Source organism: Gambusia affinis, linkage group LG03 (assembly GCF_019740435.1).
Source record: "Gambusia affinis linkage group LG03, SWU_Gaff_1.0, whole genome shotgun sequence".
Taxonomy (NCBI): Eukaryota; Metazoa; Chordata; class Actinopteri; order Cyprinodontiformes; family Poeciliidae; genus Gambusia; species Gambusia affinis.
The window spans coordinates 17,009,461-17,030,296 of record NC_057870.1 but is presented as its reverse complement, the minus strand read 5'-3'; the positions used below and the strand labels follow the sequence as shown (position 1 = coordinate 17,030,296).

The 20,836-nt window shown below is 37.6% G+C and overlaps 1 protein-coding gene across 5 annotated transcripts in view; it reads left to right on the top strand.

Annotated features, from left to right (window-relative positions):
• Positions 1-20,836, top strand: part of gpat2 (glycerol-3-phosphate acyltransferase 2, mitochondrial) — a 140,474-nt gene that overhangs the window by 110,677 nt on the left and 8,961 nt on the right. For all 5 annotated transcript variants that reach the window (XM_044109061.1, XM_044109089.1, XM_044109079.1 and 2 more), the window contains 9 exons: positions 449-550; positions 2,457-2,539; positions 8,383-8,513; positions 8,593-8,663; positions 8,902-9,062; positions 9,852-9,955; positions 15,960-16,144; positions 16,648-16,725; positions 19,788-19,910. In XM_044109061.1, coding sequence (XP_043964996.1) covers positions 449-550; positions 2,457-2,539; positions 8,383-8,513; positions 8,593-8,663; positions 8,902-9,062; positions 9,852-9,955; positions 15,960-16,144; positions 16,648-16,725; positions 19,788-19,910 — 1,038 coding nt within the window. The remainder of the gene's footprint in view (positions 1-448; positions 551-2,456; positions 2,540-8,382; positions 8,514-8,592; positions 8,664-8,901; positions 9,063-9,851; positions 9,956-15,959; positions 16,145-16,647; positions 16,726-19,787; positions 19,911-20,836) is intronic.

Below are 20,836 nucleotides of genomic sequence, written 5' to 3'. Positions count from 1 at the left end.
TCCTGGGAGAGGGCTCGTTGTTACACATTTAGGGTCAAGAGGAAAAACATTTTCAGTGATATAACAGCTGCTAGACTCTTTCAGGGTTTTACTCTCTCACCAGCCTGCAGAAGCTTTATTAGTTAAGGGTTTGCTGATAATTTGTCCAAGGCATCATTGATTGCTGCTGGTCTCCATAAAAGCTGCCCTCTGTAATCTAGAGAGTGGGTGTTGCTCTCTGTTAATTGCGATACTAGAGTTTTCACTCGAGCATTTTGTTCTTTCATTCGGACATGTAAAGTACAGAACGCACCGTTCATGCATCCAGAAGCTGGATGTTTTCTCTTACTACTTGTACTTTATGGCCATCAGTGACGTTAGAGTTGGAATTTTCCTCCTGATGTATTTATTGAGGGGATTTAAAGAGTGAATTTGTGTTTGCTGACGTATATTTTCCATGTCCACACAGGAAGCTGGCTCACAGCCTGTGTTGCAGTGGCTGTCGTCACTTCTCTGGAAGAAACCAGCAGGAAGTGTGATGATCCACCTTTCCCAGCCATTTTCTCTCAAGGTGAAAGATATGGGCCTTCAATTGGGTTAAGAAATGATCAAAGGATAATTTACATACATGGGTTATGAAATGAAACCTGGAAAATCCCAGCATACAAGCAATCCAGAGATCTGCCAACTGGAAACATCAATTATCCACTGCATCTATATTCATCCGTGGTTTGGAAAAAGTATGGAATCTGATTTGTTCTAGTACAGTTGATCTGAGCTTGCATAAAGTGAGGAAAATGTTGGTCATCACAGTTTTAACCATATCACACTTTGTGTTCTTGGTGTCATACTTTAGACTCCTATCAGTTAATCACACAGCAGCGACACATTTTATGGTAAACCCATAAATTGACTAAAATAGTCTGGTAGTCTTTTTTCAAGTTTGTACAAACCAGTTCCTCCAGTTTTCCTTCAATACACCTCAGTGTGTTTTTTCTCCACCTCAGTGTGTTTTTTAAGTACGTTACTGTCTGTTGTGCCTCTCCCACAGTGTTGTAACAATCAGTAGTTTTAACGGTTTGGAAACATCAGTTTTTCTCCCTTCAAAACTTATTCCCTGTTGTAAAACAGACTCGGCAAAATAATTTCTTTACTGCTATTTATAACAGAATGTTTACTATTATTTTAAGTGCTACTAAAATAATATTACCTATTGTTACTATGAACAATAGTAATTAGTAATAGTAGTTGTTACTATGAACAATAGGTAATAGTTACCTAATATTGCCTATTACTTAAATAGGTAATAATTGCAACATAACAAAAACGTAACATTTCATAACTAAGTATTATGTTTTTCATAACATCTAATTTGCACCTTCAGTTTCCAAACCATTACGGTTTTTCAGGATAGTATTTCCAAACAGCCAAATGTGCAGCTCTGTAAAAAAAAATAAAATGTAGAGCCCACTGCATTGAACCCCATTGAAAACCTGCTGGTTATTCAAACCAATTATTGATTTCTGAACTCTTACCGAGTTAAAATATTAGTATTGTTGTTTCTAAATCAATATGAACTTGTTTTCTTTGCATTATTTGAATCCTTTTTTTTATTTCACATTTTCTGTAAATAAATACTAAATTTTTGCTTTGAATTTCAGAGACATGTTGTCAGTAGTTCATAGAATAAAAGAACAATCTTCATTTTACTCAACCTATAGAAAGTAAAATCTGAAAAACCTATAATTTTAAGTGGTTTCTTAATTTTTTCCACAGCTGTATGTATTGTGTAAGTAGGTCCCTTCTTTCAGCCGGCTGACTGGCAGTGCACAGATACATTTAGGGATGGGTTTTTACCAAACACTTGGAAAATTTTAGTGACTTCATGACTTTATTTTAGAAAACAGTGAGTTTAAAAGGACTTTTAAAAAGGACTTTAAACTGTGAAAAGGTCACTAGGGGAATATTTTAGCTGTTTTAAAACAATAACTGTTTAAAACATTGGTATGCGCATGTGTTTATATTTTCATAAACATTTATATTTTTCCACAGACAGGTCACGGTTGATTTGTATGACAAACGGTGCGCCCTGCATAAATCATACTGACCTTTAAAAGTTGGCTAAGTAAATTTACTTTTAAAAATGAGAGCTCAGACTGCAAATTTATTGAAGCTTTATTCTAGTAATGAAATGCTCTTTTACCCATAATGTATACATTTTGATTCACTTGGATGGAGTTGTGTTAAATTGAACATATCAGCATAATTTCAGTAGAAATCACCACAAATGTTTTTTCTTCTCCAAAATGATAAATATAGCCAAGTTATTTACAGTTTGATACCATCTTGAGACGAAGCTTCTGCCAAAAATTGTACCAACTTTCCGCCCTTCTCTTGGCTCTGCTGACTAAAACTGTGTTAAATGGTGCAGAACATCTGCTGTCCTGTGCGTTAATCAGGAGTTTTTCTATGTGTAGGAGATGTGTGAGTCGGGGCGGTGCAAAGTAGATGAATGGCTCCCTCTACAGGACCTGTTGCTGCCTCTTGTCCTCAACAACAGGTAATCAAACCGCCTGCGCTCCTTCCTCTGTGCACGAGTGAGTGTGAAAACTGTAATGTAACAACTCCCCCAATAGGATTCCCGTTTGTTTGGGGTTTTTTGTCATTTTTATCCAACATCTGTGAAATTAGAAAAGTTCCTTTCTGTTAAACTTTGAACAACTTCCCCTCTAAACCTTAAATCTGGCACAGGCATGATGCAAGCCCTGATGAGAGCTTCATCCTCTTAGACTCGCTCCAATTACCATCAACATTACAGTCTGCCAGTGAAAAAGATAACGGAAAGAAAATAACATCCCCGCTCAATCTCTGCTTGGCGCCTAACGAGCAAAGCAGCTTCTCTCCTCGTGTGTTTACTCTGCTCAGAGAGCGGCTCTCCACTGCATGTTGTCAGTAGGAATATCAAAACTGATTCCTAAAAGTCCCAAAGAATGGTGAAGATATTGAATTGTTACCAGCATGACAGTACTTTCATCTCCCAGTTCAGGTCTGCACCAAAAACGATGCTGCGGCACGATTTCTTGGTTACTTGGGTTTCATCTCTCCAAGCGTCTCTCTGCCCCTGCATGTTAATGCTGCACAGGAAACAGATGGATGAGTGGGTTGTTAAAAATTAAAAGTCCTCACGTGTGAAATATTTATTTACAAAGGTGCAATAACTCTGAGCGGTTTGTTTATTCTCAGTTGAGATCAAGAGCTTTTACAGTCAGTGGGTCCAGATTTGACACAGACACACAGACACGCACACACACCCTGATGCTCTTGTGCGCATCTCTCTCACACACATGCAGAGCTAAGATGCATAAATAACACTCAAGCTGCGCCCACACTTCTCCAGGTAAGAGGTCGGAAGTTTTTATCAAACATGCCTCAGTGTTTGAGTGATGCACCTGCAGTGTCTTTTCCCGAGTTGACCTTATATTTCTGAAGGACTCGCACTCACTAGACCGTTTGTCTGTGTTTTACACTGCTTTGTTTGATTGCATTTCACAGCTACATGTCCAAACAACAAAAGCACTACTGTGGAGATTTTGTGTTGATTTCTGCAGCGTTTGAAGCCTGCAGCTGTACCGCGGTAACAGCAAGTGTAGTTGTCCAAACATTGTTCAAAAGATGCTTATTGGGAAGAATAGCCACACAGCTACACCTTTAACACCAGTAAAGGAGCTTGTTAAGAGGCAAAAATCCCTCATCGGCTTCAAAGCACACATTTTTTTGTCTAAATCAGGGTTGAAGTGATTCATTGAGTGCCTCAAATACCACGTTTCATCAAGACAATTACTGTCGAACAGTGAGATTTAGATAGAAAATTAAACAGACTTTCATCCTCCTTCGTTTAGTTAGATTACTTAGAACTTGACTTGGCTGTGGAAAATTTGGAAAATCTTCTGCAGTGAGAGCAGTCATGATGCGTCAAGCTCTTTGTTCCCTAAAAACATTTTTCCATTTTGTTTTCTGCATCTAAGACTTTACACTACAATCGCATCGCGGCATGACTGTCTCAGACTGCAACACACATCAGCAAGCATACCTCATACTATTTTAATAAGAATACTAGAACAGCATCTGGTAAACCCTCTGGTTGTCCTTTTAACACCTGTTCTGTTCTGAACCGGTGATACTTTAATAAAACTCTCCACATCTGAAAACCAGATGGACGTTCTGCCTCATTGTGTTTCAGTGCTAGTCCAAAGTGTGTTAAAGGAGATGAATGATGGTCATAACTTAAGGAGAATTCACTTTCAAAATCAGAAAGGGTCCCAAAGAGATGTTAAATGTTGTTGTAGCTCATTAATCCAGATTCTTCCATGAGTTATTGAAGGTGGTGCTGGCTGTTGGTAGGAAACGTCTCTTGTAGCAGTTTGTGTTACAGCAAATCTGAAGAAGCCTCTGACTGAAGAGTTTTCTCAAGATAATTAATCAAGACACAATGGGCTGAAATTATTCATGCTGTAGTTATTAACTTTTGTTTTATTGAAATTCTGAAGAACATTTTTTGATTTGTGACTTTGAGAACCATCTCAATCCCAACTTTGGAGTCCACTGGCTTAGTAAATCTCACATCTCTAAGCATGATACTGCCACCACTCGAATGGACTAGAGGTGAACGGATCGCGGTTTTCCGGCCGATCGGTGATTACCAACGGTTTTTTTTAAATCTGACCTGCCAGTTCAGATTTTGGACTTGTACTAATTTTTTTTGGCTGTTGCTAAATATTGCAAGAAAGTGGTTGAGTTGACAAAAGTGGGGCGAGGATTGTTAGCTGAAAACGTGCAAACATGACCTGGTGGCGCAATGTAGGCTTGTTGCAGGTTAAGATTAAAGTAGATTAAAATCTGCTGTCACAAAATATTTTGGTTTCTCAGTTTGATAGGAGAATGAAAGGTAGGTCAAATAGACACTTTACTTTGGTCTCAATCTGAAGTTGGAAGCTATAGACCTGGTTCCATGTGGAGCTTAATAACTCCCTTTGTTAAATGTTAATTGTTTCAAAACAAAGAGCAAAAACAGATTTTGGTATCATTAAAACAGCCGTTCACTGAATTCTAACCTGGAAAAACCAAAATAAACACAGACACAGGGTTCCAGTTTGGGAAAAGTATAGAAATTTGTTTCAGCATTTTCATATTTGGATATACATGAGAAAGGAGAATAAAGTAAGACAAATATTAGTATTTTCAGACATTATTACATTTTCTGTTGTCTTCAGGTTGTAGTTCATTTCTAGTGTCTTTTCTTTCTTTCTTTCTTTTTTTATATTAGGAACCGAAAGCAATCAAGCTACATCAATAAATTCCCTTTCTTTAGTAAGAAAATAATTTTTATAGAGTTTATTTTGAAGAAAATGACATTTCTGTTTGTTTTCTTCACTCTAACTGCACTGAAAGCACACCAAACTTTACTTTCAGAGACTGCATGTTGAATATTGATTTCATCGTTGCAGCTCAAACCTCCCCAGGTTTTTGATAACTAAGTCACGCCAGTGCTGCCATTACCCAGGAACCTGACGCGTTGCCCTTCAGAGGTTTTATGCATATCCAAAACACTCTGGGAACTCTCACACTCCCTTCCCACTGCATTCTTAATGCACAACACCTTCATCTGAACGTCAAAAACATTTTTACATCTCCTCCCTGGTTGGCGTTAAAGATCAAGCTTTCTGTAATAAATAAATTAATGAACGCTTCTTTCTTTGTGCAGCAGTCTAAACTCAGGTGTGTTTGAGCAAAGAAATGTTTGGGAATCATCGGCGAATTACATCTGTATCTGATTGTATCCACAGAATACTCTCACTACTGAAATATTTTTTTAAAAGCTGCTGCTCCAAACTGAGTTTATTACCAGCTAAAATAAAAAAGTGCAAAAAAAACAAGCATCAGATAAAGAATAAAAGAGATTAAAATATATACTTTAAAAAAGTTCTTTCCTCCACAAATCTTCGCTTTTGGCTTGGGTAGTGTTTGCTACATACGCAGAGCAAAATACGCTGCCTTTTGAGACGCGCTTTTGTCTTTATATTTATGACACTATCTCACCAGCACATTACGACAAACCGATTTAAAACTGAACAAGTGTTTTGAGACCACTTTTATAAATAACCCAGCTGAATGAAGAGATTTCCAGATGAGATTTCCAGGCTCTCATCCTCTCAGCTCAGAGTAAAAATTATCCAAACTTAACATCTTTAACTCCATCTAACTTCTAATAATGCTGCCATGACTTTATTTATTTTTTTAAGCGAAAACTCAAGACTTTGCAGTTTGTTGGTATCCACATATTTCACTTCAGTTAACGATGCTGCATCAGCTTTGTTTACTTTTATTATTGCTATTGTTTTTTCCTTCTATTAGTTGATCGACTGCATCATTTGTTGATGTGGAACAGCAGCCAATAATACAGGCAAGTTAAATTTAGTTTTCTATGCAAGAAGCTGCAATTGACCTACGTTTCTCTGAAATATAACACAGACAAATGGATCGAGCTCGAGGTTTGTGGAGGTGAATTCAGAGGAATTTAATTTGGTTGTGTCAAAACAACCTTATGAGGAAAAAAAACTAAAATAATGTACGAGTTTGGGAATAAAATCACTTTTATTAAAAAATTTACCAGAGACCCAATGAGCCAAATTTGTTCATACTTAGATTCACAAGATTTCTTTTAGATTTTTGTGGGCATTTTTTTCTTGTTTCTTTTCTGTAAAAGTTTCCCCGTCGTAGGAGAATTGTATTTTGTCTAAAATGACCTAAAATCATCTGCTAATTGTGAAATAATAATAAAAAGCTATGAATAGAAAAGATGTATAGAATTTCTTTTATGGTACTTTATGACTTTAGATTAGTATGAAAACTTGTCCTGCAAGGTAAAATTCACAAAGTGTAAAAATAAAGCAGATTGCCTCTGTTGTGTACTTAAACAAACTACACACAAATTGTCATAGTTCAGCTTAAAAATTTATTTAGAAAAAAAATATTCTTGCTCCTGACAGATTTAGTTTAAAGTAATGCTCTAAGTTGAGCTACATGTTTTTTCTGACCCACTGTAATAATAATTTTTGTGCTGACCAGCAGGAGGTAGATAAAGATTAGGGTAATGGCAAAGAGGCCTTCCAACCTCAAAGGGTTGGAGCTCATAACTAAAGACAAATGAGAAAATAAACAAATAAAAACATTATTATCTTTAGCAAAGCTTTCATTGCTGTAAATAAAATATAGGTATTTACATTACTTATTGAAAATGGTCTGAAAAATCTCCAACTTGAATGTTTTTCATTAAATGTAAATAAAATCAGATAAATATTTTTCCCCAAAATCGATACTCCTTTTCTCTGCTCCATTTGTTATGTAAAATATGTTCCTCAATTTAAAAAAAAGCCCTTATTGAATTGAAATAATGTCATACATAATCCTTTGGGCCTTAGTCCAAAAATGTTACCACCTTTTAGTATGACATAAATATGAAAAAAAAAAACCATAAAAAACATAAAAAAACAATCCTAATCCAGGATAGTTTTTTTTAACTTTCAAGATGGAGTGGACCCGTCGAGATAACCAAAGAAGGCAAAGCAAGTTCATTTCACCTTTCATACATAAGACAAAATGAATTTACAAATTTAGAAGTATTTAATAAAAAATAGATATTAAAGGCAAAATTTTAATTAAACTTCATCATAAACATTTCTCTCCAGTTTAAATCTAGTCTTCAGTTTCAAGCTTCAATCAGGAAAATAGTTTGTCAAAAGTCATTGTAAACAAAAATGTTTTCAGTCGTAATCTATTTATATAACAAATATATAAAACGAATATATTTGTTATATATAAGCAAATATATTATCCCTATTTATATAATATTGATGTAATTCTTTTAGTCATCAAACCAACTTTGTCTTTGTTTAGTCAGGAAATTCATTTTGTTTGAAGACACCATGCAACTTTAAATCCAATCCCATTGTTGTGTTTTGCAGATAAATCAGTCGTTTACTATTGAGTTCAGGGACAAACAACATTTCCAGAGGCTAACTTGTTTAAAAGCTGCCATTCTGCATTTTTACAATTAGAGTGAGTTCAAAGAGAAACGAGCTTTGATCGGATTCATGTGATTAATGGTAATGGGATAAAATTGCAGTGGCTTGCATTGTTGTTACCTTGATTCCTATCAAACAGAGTGGAGCTGAATTCACCCTGAACAAACCCTGGAGCCGTGTGAGTGTGCAACAAATAATCAAGCTATCTAAAACCACTTGATTGTTGTAATTGACTATCAGGAGAAAAGAAGTGTAATTTAAAGTTTAGTAGGGAAGAATTGAGTTAACGTTCAGTTAAATGCCTCTTACTTTTTCATTTTAGAGCTGACAGTGTGTTTGGGAAGAGACGGATGTCGTGGCTTCTGCCTACGTTGCATTCTGCTCCTGAACTCCAATCAGAGAGCCAATCAGATGGAGACCTCAGCGTTGCCATCGTCCTCCACCTCATCTTCTGTAAATCCAGAGTTATTTAAAATCTCACTGAACCTTAATTCAGTCTTTATCTCAGGACGGCGTATGTGTGTTTATGCAGCGGCCGCTTCCTGCACGGCTGTGATGTCCACCAGTCTCGTGTCCAGTCTGCTGCTCTACAAGCACAGCAAGGTACACACATCCTTCCTGTGTTGCTATGTTCGCTGCTCTCTGCATTCAAATCTGCCTCTGCTACTCAATATCCATCAATACTCCTGGAGACTCTTAAACAAAATTGGTTTTCAGTGTACTAGAGTGTGACAGTGATTTTTCTGAGTCATACCCAGCACTCCCAGACTCATATCTCCAGATGGTTAATGCTCACGTCTGGTTCTGGAATTAAACATGTCCTTCTTCCGCTGCTCCGCAGGGCGTCAGTACATCTGTCCTGTGTCGTGACGTCGCCTGGCTCCTCGAGGAGCTCTTGTTCAGGAACAGAGATGTTGGCTTTGGGGGAACTCTTCCAGAAATCATCCACTACTCGCTCTCGCTGCTCACACCTCACCTCATCATTGCTGCGTTGCCGACAGGGTAGTTCAGTTGTGTTTCTGCTATAGAATCTGAACAAACAAGAGCGTCAAACTCAAGGCCCGGGGGCCAAATCAGGCCCGCCGTAGCTTTTTAAGTGGCCTACTAGATTCCAAATGACAACAGGGAGGCCCTGAAGTTTTTCACAAATCTGCTAAATTTACACAAAATCAACAGATTCCACATCTTTCTCAAAATTGACCAAAAACATTGGGTTTAAGTGACTGCTGCCTTAGTCTTACTCAATGTCAAGTAAATGATGAGGTAATTTAAGGAAAGTCACATTAGTGCAAATATCATAAAAATTCTTTACAAATATTTCATATTTAGCACCACAAAATCTGTGATTTTGATTGCAAAATAACCCCCACAAAAACAATCACAAACTCCTAGGAGGGACTGGGCAGTTTGAAAAGATGTTCAATATTAAATAATTTTAATAAACACTTATTGAAAGTTGAAACAACTATTTATTAATATTTCAATAGTTTAATAGGTCTTATCAATATTTTCTGGCACTGCCGGCCCTTTAAGAACATTCAGATTTTTGATTTGGCCCAAAACAAAAACAGGTTTGACAGCCCTGCTCTTGGGTATTGTACCTTTTTACTGCTTGTACAAATTGAGTATGATTATAACAAGATTAGTCTCTTTTGACAAGTTAAAGTATAACTCTTTAATGTAAACGTGAAAACCCTTTTTAAGCAATGAAAAGGGTTTAACGCCCATATGGGTGAATGGTTTTTTCGGGTTTTTTTACAGACTCTATTTTGAGTAAAAACTGTCTTTTAGGAAAGACCCTCTCATCGTCCCTCGTCCGTCTGCTGCTTCTGTTCTTCACCTCTCTGCTCTGGCCCAGAAGGTGACCCACACCTTCATACTGGAAACTGTGGGAGGTGAGTGAGTTTTGTCATTTCCTGTGACACCTAAGATGAAATGTCACAAACACACACACACACACGCACACACACACATATATATATTGTTGGTGTGTCTTGTTTTTTTGTGTTAGGCATTGGCAGTTCTGACCTCTTGGCTCATCAGATCTCAATTTATATTCCTCCACTATCTAGAAATTGAAAGACTACTAAAGAAGTTTAAATTCCTCCTGATATAGGAAAATATGTAAATTGGTCTGAAATGATGTTCCATCTTTAACAAAGTTTCTCCTAAACATTTTATTATTCTGTTGAAAAATTCTTTGTTTTTTTTTTATAAAGGATAAAAGCCAAATTAAAAGTAACCTAAAAGCCAAAGGAGGAAGAGTAACTTAAGAAATAAGTGAGAGTATTTAAACAGCAGTTTCTGTCCACCAGCTTAAATCGAAAATTTCAATGATAACCAGCAACTTTATTTACTAACTGGTTCCCAGCACTTCAAATTCACTTTTTACTGGTCAAATCCACTTCAGCATCAGAATGATATGCATCATGTAGGCTGTTCAACAAACTGAATGGTGGCAGCTGCCAGCCCAACATCCAGCAATGACACTAGATTTATAAATTATACCTTATTGTCCCCTCAGGAAGATTTCTGAACTGGAAAGAGATTCAGAGATATCTATAAGTGTTACCTGTAATGCATATTGAGCTCTGCTTCAGTAGGAAAGAGTATTGCACATAACAGCTAGTGATCAGGTCTGAAACCTGGGAGTAGTGATGGACTCAGACCATAACTTTCAGAGTCACATAAAGATGGTTACAAAGTTGGCCTTCTGTCACCTAAAGAACATTTCCAGGATTAAAGGACTAATTTCTCAGCCAGATCTAGAGAAACTCATCCATGCGTTTATCTTTAGTGACATTGATTATTGCAACAGCGTCTTCACAGGTCTGTCCAACAAATCAATCCTCCAGCTGCAGCTGATCCAGAATGCTGCTGCTTGTGGTCTCACTAAAACCAGGAAGATGGAGCACATAAACCCATTTCTAAAGTACACTGGCTCCCAGTAGCTCAAAGAATAGACTTTAAAATACTGTTGTTAGTTTATAAACCGAGTGGTTTAGCACCACAATACATTAAAGATCTGCTGCTGTTGTATCAACCTTCCATTCTCATCATCTCCAGAACCAGAACCAAACAAAAAGAAGCATCATGCAGATGCTAAAAACCCATTTGATTAGAGTTGCCCTTTTTTAAATTAACTGAAACATTATTTTATTTCCCTTGTTGCTGAAATTTGCTGTACAAATAAACTTTCCTTTCCTACATGACTCTTTGTTCCATTTGGATGCAGAGATGTTGCTATGGAGACAGTCAATAACTAAAAATCAAGAGTCTCTTTCTTCCAGTTGCTCCTGGTGCATCTATAATTGATCCATTATCAATTATTGATCCATTCTCCGTCATCAGAGGACAAACGTTAGCAGGTGAAAGGGATGCAGTTATTTCCTGAAGGTCAGTGCTAGCCGCTCTGATCCCCAGCCTCTGGTCAGCTTGGCAATTAGCTTCCTAGCATTTGGTCATGCAGGTCCTCTTCCACAACAAGCTTTTAATTTTCTCCTCTGCATCATCGAAGTTCACTCTTATCGCCAGCAAAATGTGAAATAAAAAAAAATCCTTCCATTGACCAAAAGAAAAGCCCCAGTCCTTTTCCAGGAGGAAGAGTGGGCGCAAATTCACTGACAGAAAATGAGGAATTGGTGAAAATTCTGAATTGTACAGAGAAGCAGAGCAAAGTGAGCCAAGACCAGAGTGATTTGGTGCCACATGGGGCGGCTGTGCTTTTTGTATGCGCTGATTTAGCAGAGCAGAGACTAAATATTTATTACCAACTGTTTAAGTCTATTGAAGGAGTATTTTTTTACTCCGATACATTAACATTTTTCATTTGGACCAGATTTTGTTGTTGGGATCAGACAGAGCAGCAGCTTTAAATGAGGCAGATCGGATCAGTTTGACCCGGTTTCCAAGGAACCTGAACAGCGACAAACATGACATTTAAAAGTTCTGCATTTTGCTTCTTTTCATAAATTATCACTAGAAAACGAGCCAAACTTATAAATAATGAATGTTTCATAGTAAAATTACCTCCGGCTCAATTTCTTTTTCAACTTCCAGCAACTGATTAGCTTCTCTAAAGCTAAATTAGTTCCTGAACTATGGCCCAAATCCCAGAAGGGTTGAGAAAGAACCAAAGAGCAGAAAGAAGTTCATACTGTCCCAGACCTGGTCTATCAATATGAAGAGATAAATTTAAAGAGAGGCAAAAGCAAATGAGGTAGATTAGCAGAAAACTGCAGAATCCAACAGTTAAAACTGGATAATGACGTGTAGAAGTAGGCATACATCAATCAATAAATCGAGTTTATTTGTTTAGCACATTTAAGCAGCAAGGCAGTTCAAAGAGCTTTACATCATAAAACACAAAAAAATCAGCAATTGAAAAAACATTACATTTTCCACATTGAAATGTTGGTGACTGTTTCACTTATTATGGTACGAAAGCAACTCTAAACATATAAAATATATTTTCCTAAAAACAATTTCAATAAATACAAACGCATTCAGACGTTTACGTCCAGCCACCTGATTTGTGCGGTTTTATATTTTTTTCCTCTCGCCATTTCACGCAATAGTCATTCTTAATTTGGTTCTCCGAGTTGCCGTTTTTCTGCCTGCTCTGTGTTGAGCTCAGGAAGCGCGCGATGTGTAATTATCTTCAGAGCTCATAGATAAAATTATGCAGGGTCATAAAGAGGCATCACGCTGCGGCAGAGGACCCAGACATTATACTAAACTACAGCAAGCAAACAGCCTCTTCCGGTCGCAGTCCCGCTGGAATACGTTTTCCTCATTTATTTTTTTATAGAGACGACTTCAGATTAGTCCTAACTGCCTCGTTCATGTTTCATTGTTGCTAAGGCAAAATGCTTTTCGTAGTTAGTTTTTTCAAGACTATTTAGCTTTTATATGTAAGATAATCTATAGACTATACTCTTGTTAATTTACTTATCAATTATTTATCTAATAAAGCTTGTAGGCAAAGCCTTTTTTTAGATCCACAACAATGTTATGCATTGAAACAAAGGTATTAAAGGGGATAAAAAGGTAAACTACTTTGCTGTTTTAGTTTTAAGAATGAATCTGGTAACTGTCTGCTTTAAAAAGTTTTATGATTCATACTTTGCAGAATTTAAGTGTAAAACTTTCAGGCCAGCATTCTTACAAATATGATAAAATCTAACCGATTCTATTAGAGAAAATGTGGCTGAAGACGTGGGAACAACTTTTACGCCTCAAACAGGAGAATATCCAGTTTTTACTGTCATGAAAAGTATCAATGTTTTATTTCAGTATTTTCTTTCTTTCTCCCTTGTTCTCTTTCATATTCCCACCTTCTCCCTTCTACTCCCTTTATCTCCTGCATGTCCTTTTTTCTTTTCTTTGTTTTTTCTGCTGTCTTTCTTCTCTTTCACCCTTTCTTTATTTCCTTCATTGTTTTATTCTCCTCCCTCCTTTCAGAGGCAGCCTGTCCTCCGTTTTGTGCCTTCCTGTTTTCAGTCTCATCCTTTTCTCCTTTCAGCCTTTGTTTTTCTTTATTTCCTTTAACATTAAGGTCTGAGAACTCAGGAAAGTTAAATATCTAAAACTTTCCAACATATTTGTGTACAAGGGGATTCTGAATATTGTTTTTTTTATATACAGATCCAGATTGAGTATTTCTTAAATATATTCTGGAATGCATTCAGGTTTGGCATGAGCCAGTTGTTAATCAGTGAAAGTAACTTCTTGTTTTATCTGCTCAACTTTATTCCACCATGCTCTCACCAAAAGACGTATTACATGACGTATAACATAAACCCCAAAATAGACTCTTCTGGCAGCACAGTGCCCCCTAGTGGATGGACATGTAATAAAAACAAAACGAAGGACGTCAAGATACTTGACTGGTTTAGAAACAGTTTTTAAAACGACACATATTTTATGTAAAGCACGTACTTTGTTAAATTACTTTTAATCAGAGAAAATATTTCAGTTTTTTCTTTCTTCAGGTTTTCTTTGGTTGTATAGAGATAACCCTACTGGTTGCTGCTTATTGCAGGTCAGCTGGCCGAAAGAAGGCTGCTACACTTTTCCCTCTGACTCTAACTCACTTTTCAGGAACTGTAGAAATAATTGAAGCACTTCTGGTTTGAAGCCACATTTAAGTTTTTGTGTAAATACTGTGAAACTGTCAGTTTTTTGCGGTGAGAATCTCATTTAGGCCCACGTCTGACTCAAATCTCCCAACAGAAACAAAACTGTAAAAACAGCTGGAGTCTCACTGCAGCGCCTGTATATTTTACAGCTCACCACAGGCATCACTGTGGGTCGCATAAAAAAGTCAGATGGTCATCACTGCTGAGAATACTTGTGTTGACATGTAAAGCCATGCTATTCAGCTCCCCAGAGCTGAAGGTTTACTTGATTTTTAAATAATGCATGGCAGTGTTTTATTAAATCTGCATGCTCCTCTCTGGCTGAAGAGTTTGGCGCGCAGCAGAATATGCATCAGTAATGCGTGATAATCATCGAGCAGCAGCAAGCCTGTATAAAGTCATCGTTTAGCCCCAAAGCTATCTGTCGGCTACTTCTTATTTTCATGCTGACAGGAACGCTGAGGTGAAGAAATGCCTGCTGTCGCTCTGGTTTGGCACTGCTGGAAAATAATGTTTCATAGTATGATTCATTATTCCTGCATGAATGATTCTGGGGGCGAAGTGGAGCAGCTGGTCAGTGTGGTTTTGTGTAAAACATTCACAGATGGGTGGCAACTTCCAGTGACAACAATAAAGTGACTGCTTATTAATATGACATTGCAGGGATTTTAAAAGACATGAATGGCAAAAACAAGATGTAATAAAAAGTATTTCAACCTTAAAAGGGGATTGGTATTAATTTTTATTTTTTTTTATTTACTTTGTGAAATGTGAAGGCTGCTTTTGTTTAGGAACGAAAACAGTGTGTGGAGGTCTCTTTTAGCAACTCACACAAGAAAAATAATATGAAGAACTTAAACTTAAAGGTGACACATTGTACAAAATTCACATTTTGCACAATTTTTCACTTTGATTGGGTTTTAAAAACTGCCTAAGCACTTACAAAACAAACACCCAGCTGTTTTATGGCAAGAAGTAAATGTTTTTTGCCGTTACAAAAACCTTCTGAATGTAACACTACAAATTAACTGGCACTGCCTCTTATTTAGTAACTTCGGCAAAGCTCTGCCTGTCACCTAGCAACCCAAGCGGCGCTCTAGCATGTTTGGTCAGCTGGTCTTACCCACTGTGTTTGTTGTGCAATGGTTCCTGGAAAAGCCAAGTGTTTTGTTGTTTTCTTACCATCCAGAACAACTTGCTGCATTGTACTTGATTGTGCCGGAGGCTCTGCTGATGCTTTTCAAAGATGTATTATTTAATTTCAATTAAATTCAGAAATACTTTATTGCTCCCAAAGAGGAACTAAATATTGTTGTAACTTACATTCATTCAAGATTCTTCGAAGAGTTGTAGATGTAGGAAGGATCTCCTGTAGCAGTCTGTATTACAGCATATTTTAAGAAGCTTCTGACTGAAGACTATGCCTCTGAGGATGACCACAGTTGCTGATAATATTCTTGATTTTATATAAGATCATGTTTATTGTAACGTTAAGTTGGGGGTCAGCAGCAGCTTATTTGGAGAAAATCTCACTATCTATGAATTTTTTTGTGTAAAAAAGTTGAATAAATGTATTTTCTATAGCGTAAACCTACCCTAACCTGTTCAACGGAGCATAATATGTCACCTTTAAATAGATTGTATAAATCCATCCATCCCAAATATTTCAGCCGAACTCCAACATCTTCATGTGTTCTGCTGCCAAACTCATGTTTTCCTCTACGTGCCTCGGCAATCACTCGGATGTTTTCGGCCCTAGCGTGCGCGGTGTCGGCCATGCTGTGCGAGGTGGTCTTCAGCGGCGTCAGCAGCCGAGTGAGGAGTGACGGCGTGGAGGGAGAGGAGGTCAAAGGTGACATGGAGTTTGACGTGGTGCTCGGTCAGTCGGAGCTGACGGAGAAAGCCTTGCAGCTTTGCCATCTCCTGCCTCCGGGCTTCATGCCAGTGAGTTTGTATTCATATCACACAAATGCACAGCCAGTGTGTCTCATTCAATGGATGTTTAATGGAGCTGAACAGTCATTCATCCTGCTCTGCTGCCTCTATCTCAGCCAGGGAGAGGTTTTGGATTGTGTGAGTGTGTGTATTTCTCTGAATGTGCACGCTTCATCAGGCTGACTTCAAGGGCTCCGAATCTGAGCCACTAATACTTTTCCTTTCTGTGAGCCCACCTTTCATTTCAGCAGCTGCTCTTGTCTCCTTTGCTTGTAGCTTTGTTTCTCACTCCATTTCTCTCCAAGAAATGTCTCCCCCAGCTCTCAGCCTCCTTCCAGCTGCCTCTCGTTGTCCCTGTGTTGATCTTTGTTACATCTCTACTCCAAACCTTATGCTTTCTGTCAGCTGTCTCCGGCTGCATTTCTTAGAACGGTGACAGTCTGAAGTTGTTTTTGCTTTTGACTGTGCTTCACCACCAAGCTAAGCCATTTTCTCTCTTTTGCTCTCTGCAGCCTTGTCAGTCAGCTCAGAGTTTTGCTCTGGATGCTGTTGACAGTCTGGTCCGCTGTGGCATCTTGATCATGGAGGAAGTAAGAACCGCTAAAGATTTTTTGAAAGTTATTTCCTTTAAGTCTAAATCATTTATAACAGTAATTTTGTTGAGAATATCTCTGTAAATCAAATTGAAACCTGATATTTACCTTGAATATTTGTGTTTTTTGTCCAGTATTAAATAAAAGCATTTTTAGGTTAAGTTAGGATGAGCAAAATCATTTTATTTTATGAAAAAAAATGAGAAAGGTTATAGTTGGGTTCTTTCTCAACTTTTAAATTGATTGAACATTGAAAGTAGCTCTTTTTCATGAAGTATTTTCAAATCATCACTACTGTCAGTAGAAGGTTCTCCTGTAGCAGGTTGTGCTGCAGCACACCAGTAAGACTCTTTTACAGAGTTTTACTGTTTAAAAATAAATTAATATTTTCTGAAATAACTTTCTTTGCACAATCAACTCCAGGCCAGATCCAACCTTCTTCATCAGATCATTTGGTTTTGTTGTCACTGCGTCTGATGCTGCTACTGCCAGATCCGATTTATTTATTTATTTATTTATTTATTTATTTTCTGAAACAACCAACGAAAGATTATCTCCGTCTTGCAGCAGAAACAGTACAGTCTGCTCAGTCTCTCCTTGTTGGCAGCTTTGCTGTTGGATCTCCTGCCTGGTTTGTCGTCTCACTGAACACTGCGGTATTTGATCTCCTTCACGTCTTCATTTATGCAAACATATTCTTGTTTCCCATGAAACTTGCTTTTGTTCTGTTTCACTGAAGATGATGCAGAATGTACACGTCCTCAGGACTCAGATGACCAGAGAGATGGACAGTATACTGAGTGTTTCTGCAGGTCACAGGACTTTGGTTTGTAAAACCTCCTGTGGTGATCTTCTCCTCCCAACTGAACAGACCTTCAGTTTCTTGTACTGCCCTCTGTTGGTCTGGAAGTTACTGTATTTCCTCACTGTTTAATGAATAGTCTGTGTTCAATCTTTTTTCATATTTAAATGTGCATTAAGTGAGGCGAAACGTAACAGCCAGTTAAAGCACATTATGTCTTACTCTGACTCTCCTGACTACGGTAGCTCTAATGTAACTGGAACATTTTGACAGAGTGCCATGTACCACACAAAATATCTTTGAGATCAGTAAACACAACCACAATTGATCCAGATTAATTAACTAGAGGGCGCTGTTTTACTCCAGAACAACATACGAGGCTCTCTGGTTTATAGGGTTGTTTTTTGATCAAATGAAAGGCTTTGAAGTGGATCTCATAGTCCATAGCGATCCAGACGATGGCTGAGTTCTCCACCTGCGTCTCCTGGAATTTAAATAAACATGAATTGTGTCAACATTAGGGTTATTAACGTGAATCTAAAGAGTTTAGCACATTACATAATGCAGATTAACTGCACTATGTATTTTGACCTAAAAGTCTCCGGGTTCACAGCAGTGCATTTCACAGCCTTGTGCTGTGTTCAGCAATGCAGAGTCGCAAACGTGAGTAAAAAGACGAATGAGGAGAATTCAAAGCAAATTTCGCTTTAAAAAAAATCTGTAATGCCAACAGTGAAGTTGTCAATTTTTTATTGCCACCTTCACTGGTTGGCAATGAAGAATTATCATTTTACCAACCAGCTATGGTTAACATTTGAATCAAACCTGCAAAACTCAATCTTCATATTTGGTTTGAGACAATGAAATATTTTTCAAAAACATGAACTTTTCCATTTCAAGCTTACAAAGTTGAATTTGGTGATTTATGCAATAATTAAAATCCTTGGAGAAATCAGAGAACGTGACTCTCAGAGTGCTGCCTGCTTTATCAGTAAGATGACAGTGGGTTTGTTTCAATCATGTGTTTTATATTTCATATTTGTTACGAATTAGTTTTCACTTAGGTTTTTTTTTTTTTTCGGCATTCCTAAAGTGACGAAAGCAATTTTTTATGATCATGGTTGATTTGTGAAACTAACAAAAAGATTAAAGCATCTGAAGGGAGTGAATACTTTTTATCTGCAATGTATGACTGAGGTGGAAGATGAGACTTCAACGGTGTGACAGGAAAATGAAGGAGATGTTCAGTTCATTTACTCCGTCCAGACATCTATCTCTCTTTTGAAGACTGCAGTCTTTTCACCCCTCATGAAACATATTCCACATCATTCTACTCGAGCATTCTCTCCATTTATTTCCTGTTTTTTGTCTTGACTTCGAGTTGCTTTTGTGCACTTGTAAGTTTTATTCCTTTGTCCATCCCTGAAGACGTTAGAGCGCAGAGGAGTGATGAAGGGTAAGATGGGATTGTTGAATAAGTGTGAAATAGTGACAAAAGGCAGCAGTGGCGCAGCTGCACACAGACCAGCGCAGCTTTATGATCCTCCGGTGTCATGTGAGAAATGTCTTAATCTGCAGAATCTGAAGATTAATCTTTACATTCAGATTGTGTAGGATCTCTGTGAAATCTAGATGCTTTCTCTAAAAGCAAAAACTACCAAAGTAGTATAAACATGCAAAACGTTTTGCACAGTGCAGTGTGTCTATTAAAAGACTTTAAAACCTTTTGTATTTGTTAATTTCTTTATTTTGCATATCATTATTTTTAAAGGTCACACGTATTCGGTGTTAATTAACTCTGTTCACATACATGTACTGCACGGCTTTTGTATTTCACTCTCTTGTTAGAAAATTTATAACAAGTCCAAGGCACACAAAACACTTTTCTTGAAATAAGTTATTAAAGCTGCGATCCAGTGATGAACTCGGCTTGTTACCTACAAGTTAATACCCTCACTGGTAACACTTTATTTGAAAGGATGGGCATAAGAATGTCATAAACATGACACACCTGTTATGACCATGAAGGAGTTTTTATGAATGTTTACGACTGTTTTCATAAAGTGCCATTTGGTAAGTAATGACACTTTTAATGCAAAGTTTCACTGAAAGTCCTTTAAAAGTGTCCACTTTGCATTAAGAGTGTCATTAACGTGTCATAAATATTCATGTCATGTTTATGACAGTGTCATGCCAGTCTTATGGACTCTCCTTCAACTAAAGTGTTACTGTTTGCTCTCCGGTTTGTCTCATGCAGATTCCCCGAGACATTCACATCTGTGATTTCTGGAAGAAGGAAGGCACTCTGACCTGGACCGCCACCGACGACCCATATCACAGCGACTCCGACTGCGAGGACCAGGACTTGCGGTCATACAAGGTAAAGAAAAGCTTCATGGATCCCCTTTGGATTTGTCATGCGATTCAGAGTAAATGGTAAATGGACTGAACTTATATAGCGCTTTTCCAGTCATTTTGACCACTCAAAGCGCTTTACACTAGAGTCACATTCACCCATTCGCACTCACAAACACACACCCATTCATACACCGATACGCAGATCGGTAGGCAATTTGGGGTTAAGTGCCTTGCCCAGAGGCACATCGACATGTGGCAGGAGGAAGCTGGAATCGAACCTACAATCTTCCGATTGCAAGACGATTACTCTACCATAGAGCCACAGTCGCCCCTAGTATGAGGTTGGAAAGGGTTTGAAAATGGGACAAAGGTTTTCTGCAGAATTTGTCTGGAATACGGACCATTTCACTCACTGGGAGACCGCAGTAAACTTACGCATGCAGAAACACAGAATGGTGACATGAAAAGAACTTTGAAGTATCTAAATCTCCATTACAAAAAGCTTCTACACATCACGTTTCACATATCTTGAATGTGAATTAGTGTGGTCTTTAGACGTACTTCCTGTTGCATTTGATATTTCAAACCAACTGTAATCAGCCGAGGTTCTTCCAGAGGGACCAAACAGCAGGAGTTTAAACATTTCAAAGTGACTTTGGGATGTTTAAGAATCATGAAAGAAGACATGATTAACTTAAAGATCGACACATTCAGGGATCGTCACTCAACTAGGCTTTGATTTGTTTTCCATCATTTAATCTCTCATTTTAATAAGTTGTTTCTGTGCAGCATTACAATTAAAGTAAACAATCAGTGTGGATATTTATTTCTGTTTCCATTGACTAAATGACAGCAATGGAATTCAATATCTCACTAATAAACATCATATGAAGAGTAAAGTGTCGGGGTATGGATGCATACTTCTTTTTTCAGCTTGCTGATTGTATT